Source organism: Tympanuchus pallidicinctus, unplaced genomic scaffold (genome assembly GCF_026119805.1).
Source record: "Tympanuchus pallidicinctus isolate F22 unplaced genomic scaffold, pur_lepc_1.0 scaffold2, whole genome shotgun sequence".
Classification (NCBI taxonomy): domain Eukaryota; kingdom Metazoa; phylum Chordata; class Aves; order Galliformes; family Phasianidae; genus Tympanuchus; species Tympanuchus pallidicinctus.
This window is the reverse complement of record NW_026294721.1, coordinates 14,179,938-14,201,834: the sequence shown is the minus strand read 5'-3', so window position 1 is coordinate 14,201,834 and position 21,897 is coordinate 14,179,938. Positions and strand designations below refer to the sequence as shown.

General features: G+C 38.8%; 1 protein-coding gene across 12 annotated transcripts in view; it reads left to right on the top strand.

The window, feature by feature from the left end:
- Positions 1 to 21,497, top strand: part of LDB2 (LIM domain binding 2) — a 208,206-nt gene extending 186,709 nt beyond the window's left edge. For 2 of the 12 annotated variants that reach the window (XM_052681442.1, XM_052681451.1), the window contains exons 6-8: positions 9,672 to 9,795; positions 10,871 to 11,022; positions 20,209 to 21,497. In XM_052681442.1, coding sequence (XP_052537402.1) covers positions 9,672 to 9,795; positions 10,871 to 11,022; positions 20,209 to 20,439 — 507 coding nt within the window. In that variant the 3' untranslated portion in view covers positions 20,440 to 21,497. Of the gene's footprint in view, positions 1 to 9,671; positions 9,796 to 10,870; positions 11,023 to 17,363; positions 17,510 to 20,173 lie in introns of all 12 variants that reach the window. The other 10 variants (XM_052681447.1, XM_052681448.1, XM_052681450.1 and 7 more) reach the window with 10 other exon arrangements.
- The last annotated feature ends 400 nt before the right edge of the window (positions 21,498 to 21,897 follow it).

The following is a 21,897-nucleotide window of genomic DNA, read 5'->3' as shown; positions in this document are numbered from 1 at the left end:
TTATGAAGATGAATTTTATGGACTCTCTTAAAACATTTCAGAACTCAGATCTGATGGGGGATACATATACTGCCTACTGATCTTTTAATATACAAATAGCTGGGAGAGAGGAATCACACAATATGATAGCCTGTACAAGACTTCTTGTTACAGTGCAGATTTGTGATGTGATGTATTGATCCCTTCCTGCAGTTGGGATCTCTGCTCAAGGAGAAGGCTCAGCAGGTTGACCTCACTGTGAAATACACAAACTAATTTATATAATTTGGGTGAGGCCAGATTCCACCAGGAGGTCCGTAGCAAAGAGGTAATGAATTATTCAAATTCTGGGTTTTCACAGCCTTCAGACTAAGCCTGTCAAGTAGAAGGTGAGACTTCTGCAAGTTCTGTTGTTTTCATTAGCAGGACTACAGCAGCCGGATGCAGTTTGTCTCTGCCATTGGGATTCTGATAGTACATACTCATGGTATGGAAACCAGCCACCCTTACTCAACCTCATTTGCCAGCTAGGAGAAAACAAACTAGATAGCCTCCATTGTTCACTTTGGTGAACAGTGAAGTAAAAAGAGGCATGAGTTCATCTGGCACAAACAGTATTAAAAACTCACAGGACTTCCACTGAAGGAAAGGTTTTTGAGAACATCTCATTGTATAGAGGGTGATAAGAAAAAAAAAGACATTTACTGAAAGGACATTATTTTGATAGCTGCGTAATGAGAGAAAGGGGGTAGTTTAAAGTTGCAAAAGTTAGTTGCAAAATATTTAAAAAAAAAAAACAAAACAGTGTTATTAAAATCAGTATTAAAACTTAAAAGAAGGTAGCATAAATATGAATAATAAAGCCCCCACTAAACCCATAAACTAAAGATCCACAAATCATAGATCAAAATGGAAAAATTAAACAAAATATCAAATAAAGCAGTAACAGTTACGTTTACCAGTAGCTTGAAGGGAAAAAGCAATGACTGCTAGGCCTTAAACACTTATTTTAGAGCTTAGGAGAATTGCAAAACAGAATTCATTCCAGCACATACTAATAAGGTGTTCGTGCTGCCAAAGAGGTAACTAAATAAGGCAGATGTCAAGCTCGTCTCCACAAATGCAGCTTTAGCTGCTGCCACACGGAAGGACAGAATTAATGGCCAGGAGGGCTAGCAGTTACCATAGTCACCTGCACTGCTGTGGGGTGCTTGGAGGAGAGGGCCCTGATGGAAGCTGCTAGCTGATGGATATGTTAAAAAAGAAAGGAAAGGAGAGAGAGAGAAATGAAATTGGGATCCAGCGCACTGATGAGAATTAGCTGCAGCGCTGGGCGTAGCTGTGTGCTGTTGCTGTGTGCCACTTGCACACAGTATTTGCCTGGAAAAATACATTTTGTAAGCTTAGCCTTACCTGAAATGAATGCTGCTTCTTTCTGTTCTTGCTGTTGCTGGGAATTGAAATGGCTGCAGATAAAGAGCAGTGTAAAAACATGATGAGCTATGTAGCTTGGGAGCAATTGAGCAGCTGAACACTGCATTATTGAGAAATCATTCGCTACCTCTGGGTGTTAGTGAGAAACTGGAGAGTCCTAGACTGGCATTCAGGGCAGAGCATAGGATGAATAAACATTACTGATGCTGAGTATTTACTAGCGAATGCAGCACGGGGCTTCTGGAGTTGCGTGTCATCCGACTGCATCTTGCAGAGTTAGCAGGACACAGAGACACCGCAAATTCCAGAAGCTTTGTGGCAAAATTGATCTTTTATTGTTTCCTAAATAACTAAATTATCAGTGAAATGAATGACATTTTGCTTAATGTGCAGCAGGTGATCTGCATAGCAAAACAGCCATATTTTCAAGTGACAACACATGAGAACCATTTAAATACATATCAGATATATCAGTAGTCCACAAGGGACTTGTAGATCACTACGTTAAATTGTTATTTTCATGTGCATACCTTACTGTTGCCAAATTACTCCTGGTTTAGTATTTTCTTTCTTATCTACTTGAGATAGGAATCTCTTTAGAGCGAGAGCCTCAGTAGTTTGTAAAATAGCCCTGTATATCTCTGGGTTTTTATAAATAATAAATAATAAGCCCTAGATGCTAATGATCATTAATATTGCAAGCATTAAGCTGGAAATTCTAACTCCTAGTTTCTTTGGTAATTGCAAGTATAAATATTTCTTGACTCAGCATGGTGAGCAGTCACAAAATATGGAACCTTACCCTGTGTGGAGTGATGGCTATTAAGTATATCCCAGACCAGTAAATCTCAGGCTATGGAACTTGTCCCAGAATCTGCTCTTGCTACAAAACTATGCTGCAGAAACTCGTCCCACATTTTTTAAAACTAACACAAAATATCCACTCCATATGGTTTTGGAGACATACTTAAAATGTGAGCCAAGTTCAAGCTGATACAGTTCTGTCTTGCAGAGCTCTGAACTAGTATACAACAATTTCTTTGAGAGGTGCAGTCGCATTTATCTTTATGAGTTTTTAACTCAAAGCCTAAAGAAATTTTAGAGACAAACCTTTTCATTGCTATCTGTTTAAAGTAAGCGTATTTAATTTAAGAGTAAAGACAGTGTATGTTCCTATACCATGTTTACAAGCATTTTTTCACTGCATGAAAAAAATCATATTATTCTTTACCTATATAGCAAAACCAAGAACTTCCATCTGTTTACACATTGCCAATTTAAAAGTCTTTGGAACAGAAGGATTTGGAAAAATTGAGGAAACAGTAGTCACAATAAACAAGTCAGGGAATAGCCTACAGTATGGGACTGTTTAAGCTATTGGAATTGAGAGCTGCCTGTTTATTCGGGCCCAAGGATCGTCTGAGGCATCGTCACTAAAATAAATGAATTTTGACTGGATTTTAAGTAGCCAGGTTCAATGAATTACTTTTATAATTTAAATCAAAGTGGCTACTGAATTTGATGCTTGCTACGTTAAGTTCTGCAACATCTAAGAATCGGTAATTTATTTAGCAAAGCTTGACATGTACTACATGGTTAGGTTCCACATCTTAGCAGGAGTGTATCTGGCCTCTTGAAAAAGTGAAAGCAGGTAGCAAGATACATGGGAATCTCAGAAACAATTATTTTGGCTTAAGATGTATCATGCAGGGAAAGAGCATGCGTGTAGTTGATCCACTGAAATGCTCTGATGGGAGAGACTTAAATTTGTCTTGACATTCTGGGCAGGAGCTTAGAACAAAGCAGAAACAATCCCCTCCAGAAAAACAAGTATGTTAAGAAAAGAAAAGAAAAGAAAAGAAAAGAAAAGAAAAGAAAAGAAAAGAAAAGAAAAGAAAAGAAAAGAAAAGAAAAGAAAAGAAAAGAAAAGAAAAGAAAAGAAAAGAAAAGAAAAGAAAAGAAAAGAAAAGAAAAGAAAAGAAAAGAAAAGAAAAGAAAAGAAAAGAAAAGAAAAGAAAAGAAAAGAAAAGAAAAGAGCTCTTTTGGTTCATAAAAAAAAAAAAATCCAAACATTTATTTTTTACATCTCCATGTTGTTAATGGAAAACAAAGATAGTTTTTAAGATGAAAATGTTCTATATTCACATGTGATTCTTAAAAAACACAAGCTATTTTTGGCAGTGTGTTGCAAGTCGGCCAGTGAAAGAAGCAGCAATATGTTCCTAGGAAATTTTCATTCCTCCCTCTGTTCTGCAGGAGAATGATGCTTCCATTAATTCTGAAAAGTGAGCATGAGCAGAGAAATTTAAACTCTGCTATAAACCTCCCCTGTTTCTAACTCCAGAGAATGAACTGTATTCAGGACTGCAGCAAAGCATTATTGTTTCATTGCCATAATGCCAGGAGTACAGAGCACAGTGCCTTGGCATTGCTCTTGCAAGTCAGACCTTCAGGTACTGCTCTTCTACAGTTGCTGAAAAAATACCTATTCTGTGTCCCTTCCTCACTGCAGCTGTATCAGTAATATGCCATGGGCTTCCAAAAATCTGTATGTGTAGTAATCCATAAAACAGCACGCAAAGATGTTTCAGTTCTTTTCCAAAGTTCTGTTCTGCTGAAGTCAATGAGACCTTTCCCAGGGAAATACACTGGGGCCAGAATGTCATTGGCAGCGTTAACTGGAGCTATTGTCTTTAGCATATGTATAGGGTATGCAGAGGAAAGGCTGAATCTCAGCACAGAAATAAAATATCATTGTGCTCAGTCTTGTTAGTTAATAATTCTGAATCTCATGGAAGAGAAAAAACTGAGCTCTGAAAGAAAACACTGGACCCCTTCAAGGCTGCAGCATCTCTTCCAGGGGTAGTTTCACCATCAACATCCTACCTGAACATTAGACAGTGACTAACATTCCTATTGAAATGTTGTCACTTTTATGAAGGGTTGTAAATCTCTGTGAGCTCTGGCTATTCAACAGTTTCCATAGTTTTCAAATGATTAATGCAGGCATTAAACCAGGAAAAGTTTCAAGCATCAAAGAGTTAAGACTAGATTTCATAAAACTTCAGTGAAGGCTCTCATTGCCATTAGGTTCCTCTCTGGTTTGATTCAAAAATGCTGAAATTACTTCATCGTTCATTAGTGTTTTTAAGTGTCATCGATATGAATTTTTAGATAATTCTGTTATTTGCTTGTTGCTAGTGAAACTTTTGCTTTATATGGGCAAAACTGCTAATGTTGGGAAGATACAGTTCTCAAAAATGGCTTCTTTTGGTAGATGGGGACTCATTGGCTGTCCTGTGCCAAATGTGTTTTCGTTTTTAAAGAAACTGGCGTGATGATTATGTCAGTCTCACCACGTAAGTATTGCAACACTCAAGTCTGAATTCTATTTAAAATGCAAAAGGCATTGAACGACTGAAACGATGCAGTTCTTTTGTGTTCCGTAGCTTGTGTGGAGGGGGAGAGCTTGTTAGCTGGGTCAGCTCTGCCACCTGCAGCTCAGAGCTGGCAAAACTGCAGCATCCTCATCAGGAGTGTGTCAGACCCTCACTATAACAATTGGGAAAGTTCTGGTGGAGACGAGAGGCTTCCCTGAGAGTGCACATAGAAATTAAATTAGTGATAGGATATGTAAGCTTACGTATGCCATGCTAAAGTAAGGTAGAAGAGAACTTCCATGTGGGTCTTTCTGCTAATCCTTACTGCTATCTGAACAGAAATCTCTTCTCAGAATAGAACAGAAAGCCAACATCAGAACAAAATTCACAAAGCTGAATACATTCTTGGTGTGGCTAGAGTGATCTCTGAGCTGAATCTGACCCCTTACTTACACAGGCAGATTTTGGCTCTGCTGATAACTGAAGCACTACAGGAAATTACATGTGGATCCATATTCTCAGAACCCTCTGACTCCTGTCTGCAATGCCTCTGGTATCTCCTCATATAACTCCCTTCCTTTCTGAAACCTATAAATTCTAGTCTTCTCCTCTAAAAAGAAAAGTCATTACAAAAATAAAATAAATCAAATCCTTCCAGATGTGTGCTTTACTAATGCAAAAAGCCATGTGCTTTATTATGTTCCCTACTTTCACTTCCCTGAGCCCCAAGGGTATAACATTACCATTTTCTCAAGCTGGATCTGAGCCCTGTAATTGATGAATTGTCCGTAGGATCCATGTGGAACTCTACCAAATTCACTGATACTCCATACAACACCAAAATGTATGCATATACAGTGCCCAGTGTATGCTGGGCACCCAAGAACATAAACTTCCCATGCCAGCGACTTCTTGCACTGTAAAGAGCTGTAATCCTCTCTAGGACCAAATCCTGCCCACAGCTCTTCACAATGAAACTGCAGCAATGGTCAGGTATCACGGTGATGAGTTCAAATAGCAGAACATGCCTGGAAACTAACTCTAATCATTTTGGGTTATTAGGAGCCATGTTATCTCAGTATCTTCTAGCACTGCAGAGGGAAAGTGTATTCTCTACTATGATCTTTGTTCTTACAAAGATATTTCAAAAGCTATTAAGGAGCATATCTTCTCCTTTAACCTTAGACTTAGTTCCATTGCCCAGGCACTAAAGACAGCTTCTAGAGTCTTAAACATCCACAGAGAGCCTTGTGTCTTGGGCAGCAGGAGAGATCAGCTGAATCAAATCCAGCATCACCTATGGCATTTTAGCTGGCACTAGACCCTGTTTGCAGCCAAATGAGCCCCACCTCTTGTGTTGTCTAGGTGTGGAGCATGGAAATGTCTAACTTCGTCTTGCCAAGCACTGCTATTAGAAGTTCTGGGTCCCTAGAAATTAGAAATTATTCCCATGATCATACACTGTCACTGCACTGAAGTCTTCTAAGTCTGTAGGGTATTTTTCTGGGTGACTGGTTCTGAGCTGTGCAGAAAATGCTTGCAAAAGGGATTGGTTTTGTTGGTGTTCGAAATATTATTATTATAGTGCTACAGTAAAAGATTGTACATTTTAATATTATCCAGTCCTTGAAAAATGTTGAAATAGATATTTTGAAAAGGAATCTTAGAGTGAGACAGGGCGATCTGTGGGGAATAGGCAGTCAAAGCCTCGGGCTTCTTCTGTATGCAAATGAATGTAGGAGTATGTAAAACATTTTGTTAGCTTTGTTTTAAGAAGTCGCTTTGTAAAACGATACAGTCAGAGCTGTCTGCCAGCTGCCCTGCTCATCAGCAGCTGGAGGTAGCAGGCACCAGAGCTCAGTCATGGGCAAGTGTCCCTGCTGGAGCAGAGCTTGGGCCCAGTGGCCTCTCTAGATCCCTTCCAGCCTTAGCTGTTCGATGTTTCTGTGGTTTTGGCCAACCCATATATTAAATGCATCTTCTCCCTGCATTTTTTGTCTATATCTTTGCAAAAAAACAAGACACAGATTATCATTGGCAGGTACCTCAGACTTAGGATCAGACCAAGGTCTTTTCCTCTTTCAGGGATTTAGTTTTGAGTCACATTACCTTTTGGGCAGGTCTCAAAGGGCACAGAAAAAGACTGTGAGATTTAGTATCAATCACCGTTAATCTAGTTCCCTTTACATTTGTGTCCAATTCACATGAGCTAGATGCATTTAAAATGGACTTCTCACTGTAGAGAGCATTACCCTTTTATTATTCAGGCATCCAAAGCTGACCCTAGAATTTGTTTCTCCCTCTTCAGAGGGAGAAACTGGTTGAGAATTCCCCAGCCCCAGAACCAGAAGAGAATTCATGCGAGCCTGAATACCTGGTGTAGGGAACCTGCTTTGGCAGGGGGCTGGACTCGATGATCTCTGGAGGTCCCTTCCAACCCCTACAATTCTGTGATTCTGTGATTCTGTGATCCAGAAATTGATAGTGTCCATGTCCCAGTGCAGGGGCCCCAGTGCTCAACATTTTGAATCCATGTGTGTGACGTCAGTCAGGTCTTGCTATGTTTTGGATTTGTATCCAATTTTAATCTTGTGTTTGAAATGAAAGCAATTGTAGGCAGGCTCCGCCTGCTTTTTTAGCCTAGAGATCCACAGACAGCAGTGACTGCGAAGCTCTTCTCAGTGCACATTAGTTTGTACACAATAGGAAACAGCACTTCCAGATGATAAAGAAGAAACGTTCTCTTTGTTGCCAACAATAAATATATGTAGAAAAGTAAATGTGTCATGTATAAAGTGTCCCTAAGGAAATCTTGGAAGTCCCTTTTAGTCCTAGCAGTGTTAGAGCTCTGTGAGTGAGTGTTCTGCCCAGGCTGACTAGTTTGTTAAGAATTATCACAGCTATCTTTTCCATGCTAGTTAGTATCTGTGCATAATGAGACAACTTAGACAACCCTGCCAGAAACCCAGATTTTTAAAAACCAAAGCAATAGTGTCAATTACAATCACAAATGCCTCTCTTACACACACCCAAAACTTCAGGTAGTGCCTGCAGGTTACAGAATAAATTGAATAAGAACTCAAAATATATCATTTCTTTCACTGCATAAACTGAGTCCCATGTGCATTTTAGAACCTGATACTCTTAATTTTTGGTAGACTGTTGTACCAGAGGAAAGTCTGAGCCCAGTGTGCACAATCTGATAGCGGCTCTCTGTCTATTACCTTGCAGATGCTTGTGTACAAAAATATATGTAAAAAGCCCATGTAAGAAAAAAAAAGTCAATGAAGCAATTGCAGATTCAATTTCTGCAGTTGGAAAATAAGTAATTCCTCATTCTGGAGCTCTTCATTCTGCCTGCTGCTTTATGTTATCTGTTTTAACTGCTGTTAATGAAAGGCTCATCAGGTGGTAGTGCCAATACGTAACAATATTTAGATGCTGAATTCATCTCTTTGTCCTCATGGCAGCTCCTTTTCAGCTGTTTTTCCTGCATGCTTGGAATCTCCATCTATACAAATGAGAGTGAGTATGCATGGGAGAATGGGACAAATTTTGATCAGCTATGCATCCCAGAGAAAGGAATTTGCTTCATATCTTACATGTTTGTAAAAGCACAGAAGAAAACCTCGCCTGCTGAAATAAGTCCAAGGTGCACCTTCAGCAAGACCTACTAAAATTCAGTAAGGAACTGCTGCACAAAACAAGAGTCAAATTACATTATCCTTTTTTTTTTGCAGTGGCCATTTTAACCTCTGCTAATTTGACCAACTTGTTGCCCTACTCCTATTGGTAAAAAGCCAAACCTTCCCCTACTCTTAAATGCAGTTTTGCTTCGAAAATACCTCTGAAAATGACATGTGGGATCCATGTTTATTCTCTGTCAGCTATTTCTTTATCAAATGTGCTCAGTTAACAAGGAAGGAACCTTTTCTTCCTATGCCTTGCAAATTTCAAGTAGAAGCTAGGGGCCAATACAGATTTTTTTTCACATGTAGGATAACCCAAAACCAAGGGTTTTGCATATGAGAGTAAGTTCTTGGTTACATATGTGCAGTTCTGTTCTCTTCTGGGGCTTTGCATAAGGTTTAACTGATTGAAAATGATTCTGTGGTGATAAACAGGAGGGAATAGAAACCAGCCCACTGTCCTTTATGCTAGATCTACTGTGCTAACAGAAGCAAAAAGCAGTGAACAGTTATTTTAATTATTAAGTGAGCAGATAGAAAATATATAAGAAGCAACTGTTTTTGGAGAGAGGGTTTGCTTCAGGAAATTTTCAGCTTCAACATAATAGAGCATTCAAGCTGACAAGGAAAATAAAATGCTTTTTTTTTTTTGGAAATGTCATTAATGTGATGGGAAGAGAATGTACAGTCCTCATAACAAGAAGAGAGCAAAATTATTTGAATTATTTTGCATGGAACTGAAAGATAAAAGCTTGCCTTTACAGCCCTCATTCCTGAGAACACCTTATTGTGGGGTGCAGGAGGTCAGAATATCACTGTGTGTATGTTTGCTATACTGGAATGATAACTTGCTGTGGGCATTTTATGATTTATTAATTCATCTTTGTAACTTTGCCAATCAAGCATGAAAATCTGTGTAGTCTGAAAGACCAGAGTTGAAGTTTATCTGTTTTTATTTGGTTTTAATACTTGAGATGTCAAATAGTGAGCAAAAGTTTTCTCAGTTCAGAATTTTGATCCTGCAATTGCAGTGCAGATTGAACTGAGCCATATGAGGCATGCTGTGTTACAAAGGGCAAAACAAACAAACAAACAAAAAAGCCAAGGATGTACCTTCCCGCTATGTAAATACTAATCCACTGAATCTCTCGTCAGATGAAATCATTCGATTTTGATTCTTTTCTTCCAGTTGTGTGTAATACTGGAGCCAATGCAAGAACTGATGTCAAGACATAAAACTTACAATCTGAGTCCTCGAGACTGCTTGAAGACTTGCTTGTTTCAAAAATGGCAGAGAATGGTGGCCCCACCAGGTATGTTTGATTTCCAGTATTTTATTTATTTTATAATTAAGAGAATATAAGAACACTGAGAAATTTTGCTGCAAATCTACTTGCAAATGGAAGTAATAGCAATTAGCATTGCTCCAGAATTATTCTTGAAAATAATTCTGATTGTCCATGATTTCAGTGTGATGCAACAGTGTGAGGCAAGAACAATAGATGCAAACATTCAAATGCACAGGATATAAATTAGTACCAAAAAAGTGTAGATAGAATGCAAAGTGCTTACTGACTCCATTAGAATTCATAGTTTGTGTAATTTAGCTTCCTGCTGTGAGTCTGAAATTATAGCAACAATTCATAACTAATTATCTTTGAGACCCATATAATGCTATTTACAGGCCTGGACCTAGTCTCTTTTCTCTTAAACCTCAAAAAGTAGTTCTCCCTTTTCTCAGATTATTAAAGTTCTGTGTATTTCAGATCATTCACATAGATGCCAAATGCAAATTTTGAAAAGCGCAGCTGCCATCTTGATAGAAGTTATGTAATTGTCCTGACTCGGTCTAAGTTTGGAAGATTCACAAAGAAATGGCATTCAGCACTCTTTAACATGTTGTTTGCGAGTGTCAGTTGTAAAGATTAAGCCCATATCAGAATTAGAAGGAAATTACATGCTACTTGCTCATAGACTGTATCAATAGCAGCCAGCAGGGCAGAAGGCTTGTCCCTTTGTCTCTGGCTGGGGCAGCTGAAACTGTGACTACATCAGAACAGGACCTGGATTTTTGGTTAGCAAAACTCTTAGCAAGCTGCACAGCGCCTTTGAATTTCCTGATTGTTACCATGATGCTCCCACTAGTAAAATACTTTCAAATATCTTTATAGGTAATCTGGAAAAATGAACTTTGTCTATTACACAAAATTGAAAGCGGAAACCACTGGCTTTGGTTCAAGTATTATTCTAAGGTTCATATCTACTACTACTACTATTACTACTGGTAGTAAACTTGTGAATTTAAAACAAGGTAAAAAAATATTTCAGCGCTTCTGAAACACTTTACAATATCTACCGTTGGGTTTGCTTCTTACCCTTCTATTGCAGCAGAACCCACAAGACAACCGACAACCAAACGGAGAAAAAGGAAAAACTCTACCAGCAGCACTTCAAACAGCAGTGCTGGGAACAACGCAAATAGTACCAACAGCAAGAAAAAGTCAGCTGCTGCAAACCTGAGTCTATCAAGTCAGGTACCTGTAAGTCTCACTTTCCTTTTAGGCCTGAATCACTTACAGTGCTTAAATTCTTTCTTTGTAAAGAAGGTGCATTCTTGAGCAAAACTGTAACAGGCAAAAAGTAACCTTGCATAGTATGCTATGGAAGCTGGAGAATTAGTGAGGAGGTGTGAAGAAGCCATTCTTCAATGCATCTTTAATGACCAACCCTCACACAGGGCTATCCTGAGCAGTAGAATTGAGTTTTCAGCGCTGGGGCCAACTCACCCATAGGAGTTTTTCCAGTGGTGGCAGGACTGAACTGGGCTTTGTGTTTTCAGTTGTAGTCTGAGCATTGAGAGTGTCTTGAAGATGTCCACTCACCCACTGCTAAGTGAGAATGAGCCCCTGTGCAGCAGGGTTACCATACCTGAGCAGATTGCTCATCTTTCTCCATTAGAACCTCATCTCTAATTGGTGATGAGTTCAGTTGCTGAAGTAGAACAAGTTTTGAGTAAATTTGCCTGCAGATGTTATCTCTATATCAAACCACTCCATTTACAGAAGGTAGATCCCTTTGAATATGGGTCTGTTTATTCACCCTGCTAGCTGCAACTGTTGGCATCCTAATTAAGTAGGGAAACACCAAGTCATTTCCTGTTGTTTTAATGATATCACATTTATTGCCTTAGTCACAATATAGGGGTAATCTGACCCTGAATTGTGACAAAATGTGGCTTAATCAATAAGAAGATAGCTCATGCATTTTAAAACTAGGGAGATTAATTTGGTAGTATAGGAACTATAAAGTGGTATCTTGGGGATAACATGCAGGGATTTTTATTGGATTTCTGATCAGCAGATAGGAAAGAGCGAGGTCTCTTCTGAAGCTTGACAAAGAATACAGGCCTTTTGTCAGCGTGAAGCAGGCACTTCCTAGAAAACCTGAATACCCAGATGAAAAAGAGGACTAGACTAACACTAGTGAAATGAGATGAAGGTTTTTGTTTAGCAACCAATTCAGCAATCCACTAGCTTTCAACAGCTTTGAGTTTCCGTACATTAAACTCATAATTTCTCCTTGTCGTATTAAAATTTTCACATGGCTCCTATGTCTAGAGTCAGATTTTTTCCCTAACATAGGCAACTCCGGGCTTTTCTGGCAGCACGAAGCAGTCAGAATGTCAGCTACCTGATCTGCTTATGGCACAGCCGACTCTGTCTCACTGATTGTCTGCCAGAAATCCCTTTGGATCAATGATCAACCATATTTACAAGAAAACAGCAATTTGGTGTAAAACTGAGCAACCTCCTGGTTCCCTGCTGTCTCCAAGTTTGAATGTCAGGAAGATCACTTTATCTTGGCTATTCTCTGCCCTGAGCTTCATTCAGCACAAGCAGAGTCTGACCCCTGCTTCTCTGAGGCCTGCTCTCCCGGGAGAGGTGTTGTTGACTTTTGTTGGCCTTAGTGGCAGCCATGTGTACTCATACATTTGAGTGTAATTGGGCCCTCTGATAGCTGTCTGTCCCTCCCATTGATACTCAAGCTGATTCAGGTATTCAGAAGCTACTCCTGACAGATGTAGCAGTCAAGGCTGCTCTTCCTGATGTTAGTTATGTTAGTTAGTTAGGATGTTAGTTGAGCATCTGAGACATCATGATGAAGTTCATCATGGCATGAGGTATGGATTTTCAGTCATCTCTGATTTTTAGGAAGCTGAGTAGCTTTGTTTTTTTCAGTATTGTTTGTTTCCCATAGCAGAATAGTGAGATGGTCCAAACTCTGCTTTTATGGAGGATCAGGTTCCATTTTTAGGACTCTTCTGCTTAGCACAGTGGAAAATACTTAGCTGTTTGATTTGACATACCAGCAGTTCTTCCCATCTTCCCCAAGGCAAAGATAGCAAACCAGATGGAAATGATTTTTGGGCAAATCTGTAGGATAGACAGAACTCAAAATAATTTTAGTGGTATGATATTTTGGTGTAAAACTATTCAACACTTTTCAGTTAAACAGGGAGATGTTACTGTGTTTCTTCAAAATTATGCATTCTTTCAAGCGAGCCTTCTTACAGCAGACATGCTATTGCTGCTAAGTTAGCAGCAGACAGCATTAACTTGCTTTCTGTTTTATAGAATCACAGAATGGCTTAGGTTGGAAGGGTTAAAGATCATCTACTTCTAACCCCCTCCCATGGGCAGAGTTGCTACTCACCAGCTCAGGCTGCCAAGGGCCCCATCCACCCTGGCTTTGAATTTCTCCAGGAATGGAGCATCCACAGCTTCTCTGGGCAGCCTGCTGCAGTGCCCCACCACTCCCTGAATAAGGAATTCTTCCTAACATCTAACCTAAATCCCCTCTTAGTTTTCTTCTTGTCCAGTCAGTATCAGATGTTGTTCAACCTATCTTCATAAGAGAGATACTCTGTTTCGTTCTCTTAACTTTGCCTCAGTGAATCAGTTAGTACTTAGTGGTTTATTTTCCTTATATGCAATTGAAGATATCTTGAAACATGAGAAAGCTTTCAACTTCTGAAATCATTTGCTTTCCACATTAAAAGTGTTATTAGGGAAAAGGAATGAAATCACTGCTTCTGTCCACATGGCTCACATGAACTTAGCTAGTTCCAGTTCCATTTTTCCCATCATCATTTCTGGAGAGCCCCAGAAATGAGCTCATATTTGTGCCACATCTGCATTAATATGAAATCATGTAGTCCAGATGTAAGCTTTCTCTTTTTCTCCAATGATTTCTTTCCAGCAAGCAAAGATAGCCTTTCCACCATAGTAGAATCTAATTTCCTGTCCATTTTATGCTTCTATGTTGTTTTCTCTTTGATAGTAAATTAAGCATGGTTAGAGAATGTTTCCTTGACCTCTACTCTATGTAATGTTTCTTGATTTAGAACATTAATAATCATTCAGTTTTGCTTCTACAGTAATGCTGTGTACACTCTACGAAGTAGGTGAACATACCATAATATTCTCTCATCCAGTCTTCTCACTCACACCATTAGCTTGTGTTTCTGTAATGAGGTTTTCACTTCTGGAAAGGCAAATTGTAAATTTTCAGGACAGTGACTTGGAAGCTGCTGCTGAAGTACGGTTGGCCATGACAAAGTTTGAATCTTCAGACATTTCTCGTTTTCTCCATAGCACCTTGCAGATCTTCAGATAAATACATAGTGCTAAGCAAAGTTTGATATCTAGCTGTATTCATCTTATATAGCTGCTTCTTCATTAATAGGAGGTTCTGCCATTCCCTCTACCTGTGTATTTTCTGGTCTGTTCTTCAAGCAGGGACCGTAATGACAATACAAGTCCAAGCCCAGAAAGAGAAATCATTGCATTGTATTTCCATGTGTAGGTGAGTTCAGTGCTGCACCTTGAAGTTCAGCTGCTGAAACCTAATCAGTCAGTATCATTTGTCCCTTTTTTTTGCCTTAAATTTTTTAGCACTTTGACTGTGCTGACATGTTCTGATACATCTTTAATGACACAGTCCTCAAAATTATCTTAAGGGTCTCTGACAGTGGGTAGATATGCATGTTCCCTCTCATCAGTAATTTCAACAGGGTCAGTCTCATGCTGTCCTCATATCTCTAGCTTTTTTATACTTCCTCAGCTCTGCTAAATAAAATGCAGTGTTTTGCCCTTCTGACAGTCACTTGCACTCTATTGTACTTATTTTTCTTTATAATACGGCTTCTGTGATTATGTTAGATCTCATACTATTGGTTGCAGACCTTCAGCATCTTCTCTTTTCAATGGGACTATTTCTTCTCAAATCCCTTGTTTCACACTTTTCCTTCATATTGGGAGCTTTCTTCAGACAAATGTAGCTAGCCAGTGTGCTACATGATTACACTGCAGAATTCGTGTAGGTTGGCCTTTCAGTTGTTCAGTGATTCTTTTGACTTGAATCCATAGATGCTGAGCCAATATGCTGCAGCGCATTGGAATCAGAGCCAAATGCCACTGAAGTCCATCCAGGAGCATAAATACTGAGATATTTCTCTCACCAGCAGTTTGCTTTTCTCAGGCTCCCATTGGTGTGGATTGGGTACTTCCAGTGTTTCCACAGATGTACTGCTTTTTGTTTAGAGTGTAGAGAGAGTCGACAAAACAAGGATCTGGAAGCTGTCCACTCATCTGTCTTAGTCTCAGTAAATTCCATTTATTAGAACTGTTCTCAGGTTTGTTCCTGATCTTGATCATATCTAATTTTTGGAAAAATGTCAACCCATTGTTACTGGGATTACCTTTTTTCTCCAAACAGAGAGCAAAGATAGGCAAGACTCCTCCTGCAAGGGTCATGCAAAGCTTGTCTTTCTAATGTTATCTTTCCTGTAATTTCAAAGAAAGCTAGTTATCTAATTTGGATGAGTCATCATTTATCATTTACACTTTATGTATTTCCTCTAATATTTGAAGCTAGCTGCAATGTTCTTCCATGTCTTTGCTCTGTTTTCTTGCCTCTTCACAGACTGAGATCTGATTTCCTTTTCCTTTTTTTTGTATTCTTCTGTTTCATATGAAACTGTATTTTAAGACCAGACTCTTGTATGCAGACAAGTGCCATGTACACTGTGATTTGTGGATTACAGGTATTTGATGTCCATACAGAGATACACATTAAAAATCACTTTCAATTAAATTTAATAAAAACAGTTCATATTGATCCATTTTAATCTACTTGAATTTGGAAATTTGACAACAGTCCACAACTCTTGCAAATTGTAAGAACCATTGCTCTAGAATACTATAGAACTAATAGGTGGATTTTGCTTTCCTTTACTGATGAAGATCCTGTTGCATGTAATACTGTAATCAAAAACCCAATATCATTTCTGTTGAAAAGAATAAAGCATCACTACATGCCACTAAGTAAATCAAGTGTTCTTTGTTACATCCAGAGTCTTAATTAGAGCCCCCTTGCTCTCTTTAAATGAGTTACATACATCTATAATCTCTATTTCTCTTTGTAGCTCTTTGTAAGCTCCTCAGAAAGCCAAATCCATAAACAAACTGCTAACGTGAAAGGCAGCAATACAATCTCTTACATGTTTCAGAAAAAGGGGGTAGGTTCAGGTGCTTTGTAATGGATGTTGTACTATAGAAGCTGCAGTTCTAGGGCTAGAAGATTAGTGTCAGAAATTATACTGTGTCTCAGAACAGTGCAATTCAGAATCTAAGATTTTGCCTTAAGCAGATGAGAGTGAGCAAATTGGTTTCCAGTTGTTGCACTTTAAGAAAAATGTACCAAACAAAACCAGAATGTCAAGTTAACAGAGAGGACTGTGATGAGATGTGAAAGATAGCCATTTTCCTCTAGAAAGTGTTTACTCTGAAGCCTAATTAAAATGTCAGTTCTGTTTCTACAGATCATTTCAACACAAATGGCAGTCTGATGTTTTATCTTGGAGATAGTGACCATTACTATGGAGGGCAACAGTGGGGCTCTAAGTAATTAATATTTTTTGTGGCAAGAAGTTACAAAGTCAATTATTAAAATAATCACCACTAAAACTAAAAAAAATAAGGAAGAGATACCTTTCTTCTTTTTACTTTGCACTTACAGATGTTCTGGCTGCTAAAACTTGTACAACTTTCAGTCCTTGTAGTGTGAGGCTTGTTTAAAACTTCATAGTTTCAAGTGTTTTTAGTTATCTCAGGCTTGTGAAGCACTGTTTGTGTACTTCTGAGGACTGTGACACCTGAGCTGGGTTACATATTAACAAAGCAAATTAACAGCAAAACAAAATAAAATACAAAGCAAAGATTGGCATTTTACATCGTTCACTGTAATATTTTTTTTTAACCTCCATATACAAGTAAGGCATTGATCAGTTACAGGATTATCTTTAAAATCCCAAGTTAAAAAGACAAGTTATGTAACTGGGTATCACGGAGCTAAATGTTGAGGCTAGGTACAAAAAGGTGGAAGCCTGAGAAATGACGGGTCTGTTAAATAGTAGTGCTTGCATTTGAGTTGTGCCTGAAGTGATCTGTGTGTAGTTTATGTGCATCAATTTAAGTTTGGAGAGCAATTAGGGATATTGCAGGATGAAAGGTGTGACATAAATGAAAGCTGCTTTGTGGTTATAATATAAAATAATACATTTATATTGGATACTGTAAAACAGCCACTGCATTATTTACAGTGCTTCACTGTACTTCACTTTACTATCGTGAGACATTCCTTGACCAAAAATGTTGTTTCTAATCACAGAGTAAATTAATAAGATTGAGTGACTACAGTCTAAATCTTTTTTTAAACTAATCTAGTCAAATATGTGCTACCATAACTAGGCCATAGCAGTGTTTGCTGCCGTGCAAGAGACTAGGGTTTAATTCTTGGATTCTGCTTCTCACTCCATGAGCAGGAGCTAGGAGCACTCCAGAGCTGCAGCCTCAACCCTGGGAGGGATGGAGCCTTGTGTCATTCAACAGCAGTGACCCCCACTGGCCAATTTAAGGAGAAGCATTGAGGGGCTCTAAAAGGAGTCACTTCCAGTCCTCCTCAGAGGTTGGTGGTCATTGCACGGGAATTAGTGAGTGGAGGTTCAATGGGGTACACTCGGTGGGGTCTTCAGCTTTTCAGTCTGAGGAGCAGAATCCTCTCTGGGGAGGAACCAGCATGTGCGCTTCCTGAGAAAGTATTTTTGCCTGACATAGTATAAGCAGCAGGATTGTCAAGAATATACATATATAGAGATATATATATATACCTTTAATGTCCTGTAACTAATGCTGTGATATCTGTTTCTTAAATAGAATGAGGGAAAACTCAGCTAACCTCAATATAATTGTAGTTTAATTCCCAGAGAGAGAGAGAGAGAGAGAGAGAGAAAGACTCAGAGGCATGGAGAGAAATATAAGTGCAAACTGTCCTCTCAGTGGGTGTCATTAAATTAAGGAATAATGTTTGCAAAGAGCCTGAGAAATTAGAGATGGAAATAGTTACAAGGTCACTGACTATCTCCCCACTGATGCACAGACGTTCCCTACTGCAGATTGAGGTTTTTCCCAGTCCACTGTGAGGAGACCCAAGCAGTGAAGCTAGCACTATTCTACTGGGGTCATTAATCCTCAGTCTGCAGTTCTCAGCAACAGGATTATTGTCTTATCAGTGGGGGTTACATTTTCATTTACTTAATGTCATCTTAGTGCCCTAGTACTTCAGATTGGCCTAAACTGATGATACTCTTCCTTTCAGCAGTAGCAGCTATTAAGGATATTTACCCCTCCCAGACATTTGGTCAATGCAATATACAGTTAATTCTTCTCCACGGCCTCCCCAGCCAGCTTTTCTAGCCCTCAGTTATTTTTGATGCACTTCTCTAAGTCTCATCCAAGTTGCTGACCTCTTCCTGGTATGGCAACACAGAGAACTTGAGGCAGCATCAGGGTCCATGCTCACGAGCATTGAAGTAAAAGGAGATGTTGCCACCTCGGTCTGTGATTCTGTATCTCAGTCACTGCGGTCCTTTTTGCCTGACATATCACTGCACGCTCCGATCCAATTTGCTCTCTGCCAGGTCTCTTGTTGTTAATGCTCTCACAATGCATTGAGGTCAGGTCTGCTTCAGCAGTGCACGTTATACATTCTCTGTTGTTTAGGGGGATGAAATGAATTAGGAGAGACTTTTGGTTATAAACACCTTTGTCTTTTAAACTTCTATGTTGCAAAGCTATGTGTGTTTGATTTAACAAAGGATTTTATGGATAGGTGGAGTAACAAAATGTAGAGAATGTAAAAAGATATCATGCAGCAGCATCCATCTACTCACAAATTTGTCACGTAGCACAGGCTGAAGATGTGATATAAACATTCTTCTGTAGCATGTCAGCCTTTGCTAAGGGATATCAAGAAGCAGCATAAATAGCAGTGATTTGTATTGTTTTGTGGGGAATTAAGTATACAGAAGATTTTAACAAAAAGCATTGTATGTAAGCATTTGTCTTCTGTTTCCTTTTCACAAATGCTTCTACATTCATAAGAAGGAACAGATCCTTTAAAATATGAATCTGTTGTTCTCTAGGATTCTGTGAAGGGCTTTTTAAATCAGCAGGTACAAAGCTAGACATCTGGAATGACTGCACTTTAGCCAAATGTTACCTGATGCCCTGCCACTTGAGCTGCATGAAAATATGCATCCCACATACTTCTTGTAGTGGCTAGCACAGCAGCCTAATTTTCAGAGAGAACAAGAGAGCTCTTTGGCTTTGCACCTTTGCTTTCCAATCTCAAGTTTGCACCTTTCTATCCCATGCTGGTTAGGTTTACTGCAGCAAATCTGCGATGCACTGGAGTAGGCGGTTTACTTGTTTTCATGGAAGGACAATTTGTACCTAAAGCAGTGGTTAGATGAACCCTTTCTTTCTTGCATGCTTCAGTTTTTGATGACTACTAGCTTCATCAGTGTAATTATAATTAGCCCTCTTCATCTTCCTTTTACGGTACCAGCTGGACAGATTGGTCCTCTTACTGCACAGATTGGCGGCAGGGTTGCCTACATGGAGTTAGGTGACAGGCACCATGAAATAACAGATGGTAAATTCAGGGCTTGTTGGCAATCAGCAGGTTTTTGCTAATGACTTAATTAGCTATGCAAATTGTCAAATCAGTGTGAACATTGTTTTTATCGAAAACTTTACCTAAATTAATTACCATAATTAAGTAGCAGAATGTCAAGTATATTGGATGCGTAAAAGGGCTTGGCTGGCTAAGGATAAGAGAGTTACCATCTTTATTAGAGTGCCATGCTCCACATTTGAAAAATCTAAGGATAAGAAATGTGGTTTCTTTAAAACTAGTTTTAAAATATGCGTAGCAACTGAGAAGCACCCTGGTGCCTTTCCATATGAAATGGCTCAGAAAAGAGAGGCTGAATAAAGCCTAAATTCCTCAAGCAGGATGTTAAGGCAGTTTCATAGCCTGCTTGCTTTCCTAAAAAAAATTGAGTCTACCTGCTTTTCTGTTCTGGGGCTCCTGAGATCCTGAGCCATGAGCACACAGCTAGAGAGATGTTGTGTTAATGGTATTTCACTTAAACTAGAAAGAAAATGTAAGCCTGTCTCCTGGTTCCTACTGTGCAGGCACTTTTAACTCCGTTGTTCAAATATCACAAAATTAAGATATGCAAATTCTCTAACACAATTTTTTTAAGTTGATTTTTTCTCTCTCAAGGTTTCCATATAACAAATATTGGGTGCTGTTCACAGGATGTGATGGTGGTGGGAGAACCAACTCTGATGGGAGGCGAATTTGGAGATGAAGACGAAAGGCTTATCACTAGATTAGAGAATACACAGTATGATGCAGCAAATGGCATGGATGATGAAGAAGATTTCAACAATTCACCTGCACTGGGAAATAACAGCCCATGGAACAGCAAACCTCCTGCTAACCAGGAGACTAAATCTGAAAACCCCACACCACAAGCTTCCCAATAGGTTATTCTGCAGCAGTACCCACTGCCACCTATGTCAGTGGGTTATTAATTACTGTTTCACAGCATCCTTCAAAACAATTTAAAGAAACCTTTCAATGGATACAGTATCTATTTCTAACCTAAATATATCTGATTTTTTTTTTTAATTGGAGAAAAATCTTGTATAAGCTTCCATATACGTTTCCTGGAAGCTTTCACATACAACATGATACTGGCACTGACCTCAATTAAAATAATTGAAAATTAAATAGCATCTCGTGGCAAATTTCTGACAATGCATTCTATTTTAGGGGTTGTTTTTTTCCTCATCAAACAATGGCCATATTTTACCAAATCATCAGTGCTCAGGATCTCATTAACGTAACTATGTAAAACTTTTTACTATTGTAATATATTTTCTGCTTTTCAACTTGCACCTGAAATTTCTTGTTTCAGAAAAAAAAAAACAGCTTCTAAGGAAAAGTAATTTAAAGTAACTTTTGTTCTTTCTTTGACTTTTCTTTCATTGGTTAATCATTTAAAGGATCCAGCATTTTTAATTCACATGTAGCTGATGGCAGTAGATACTCTTTGCATCATTTAATGAAAATACTGAAACAAGAAATGTCTTTTTTTCATCAAAGACATGAGAAATATTTTTATGTGGAAAAACACACCCAGTCCTATGAGAGTTTATGCTTTGTAAAATTGCTGTTGATCCAGATATTTTAAAGCCATGTAATCCATTAACTTTGTGGGCAGCTTAATAAATCTAAAACTTTTGTGTTTTTATTATTGTATCTGAGTTGGCTTTGTTGTTATTTCTTTTCATAGTATATTTCTTGTATAATATTTTTGTAAAGCCCTCAAACCTTTTTTTTTTTTCGTTTTGTTTTGTTTCACTTTTTTTGGATTCCAGTGTATTTATGTGAAACTTTATAAAAGAAACTAATTTTTTCATTTACATATTAATATGTTCAACTCATCATGTAAAGACACAGTGAGTCAGTGTGTTATATAATACAACTGTATTTTATGTATGCTTTGCCAATAAGTGTGCCAATAAACTGTGTTAACAAATGTGATCTTCTATACTGCATTTACAGTTCCTTGCGTGCCAAAGTCATACGCCCGTGTGCATGATCATGCACCAGGAATGTCTGGAATTAGTTTTTCACCAAATTACAATTTTTTCCAGCAAAAAGGACGGGGTGTAGTTCAGGTGTGAACCGCTTGCAGCTCCATTTCGTTAGCTGCTCTTTTTTTAACATTAATGATGTGTAACAGCACAGGTCAGTCAGAAACAGCAGAGAGAGTCAGGCACGAGGGAGTGCGGGGCATCCAGCAGGAGCACCTCCGCCCTGAACTTGGCCTCCCTCGCCTTCCGTGGCTGGGGCTTATCAGAGCAGGGATTTCCACTCTGCTGAATTCTGTCTGATGGTTTTATGATGAATCCCTTGACTGGGGCTGGGAGGATTTT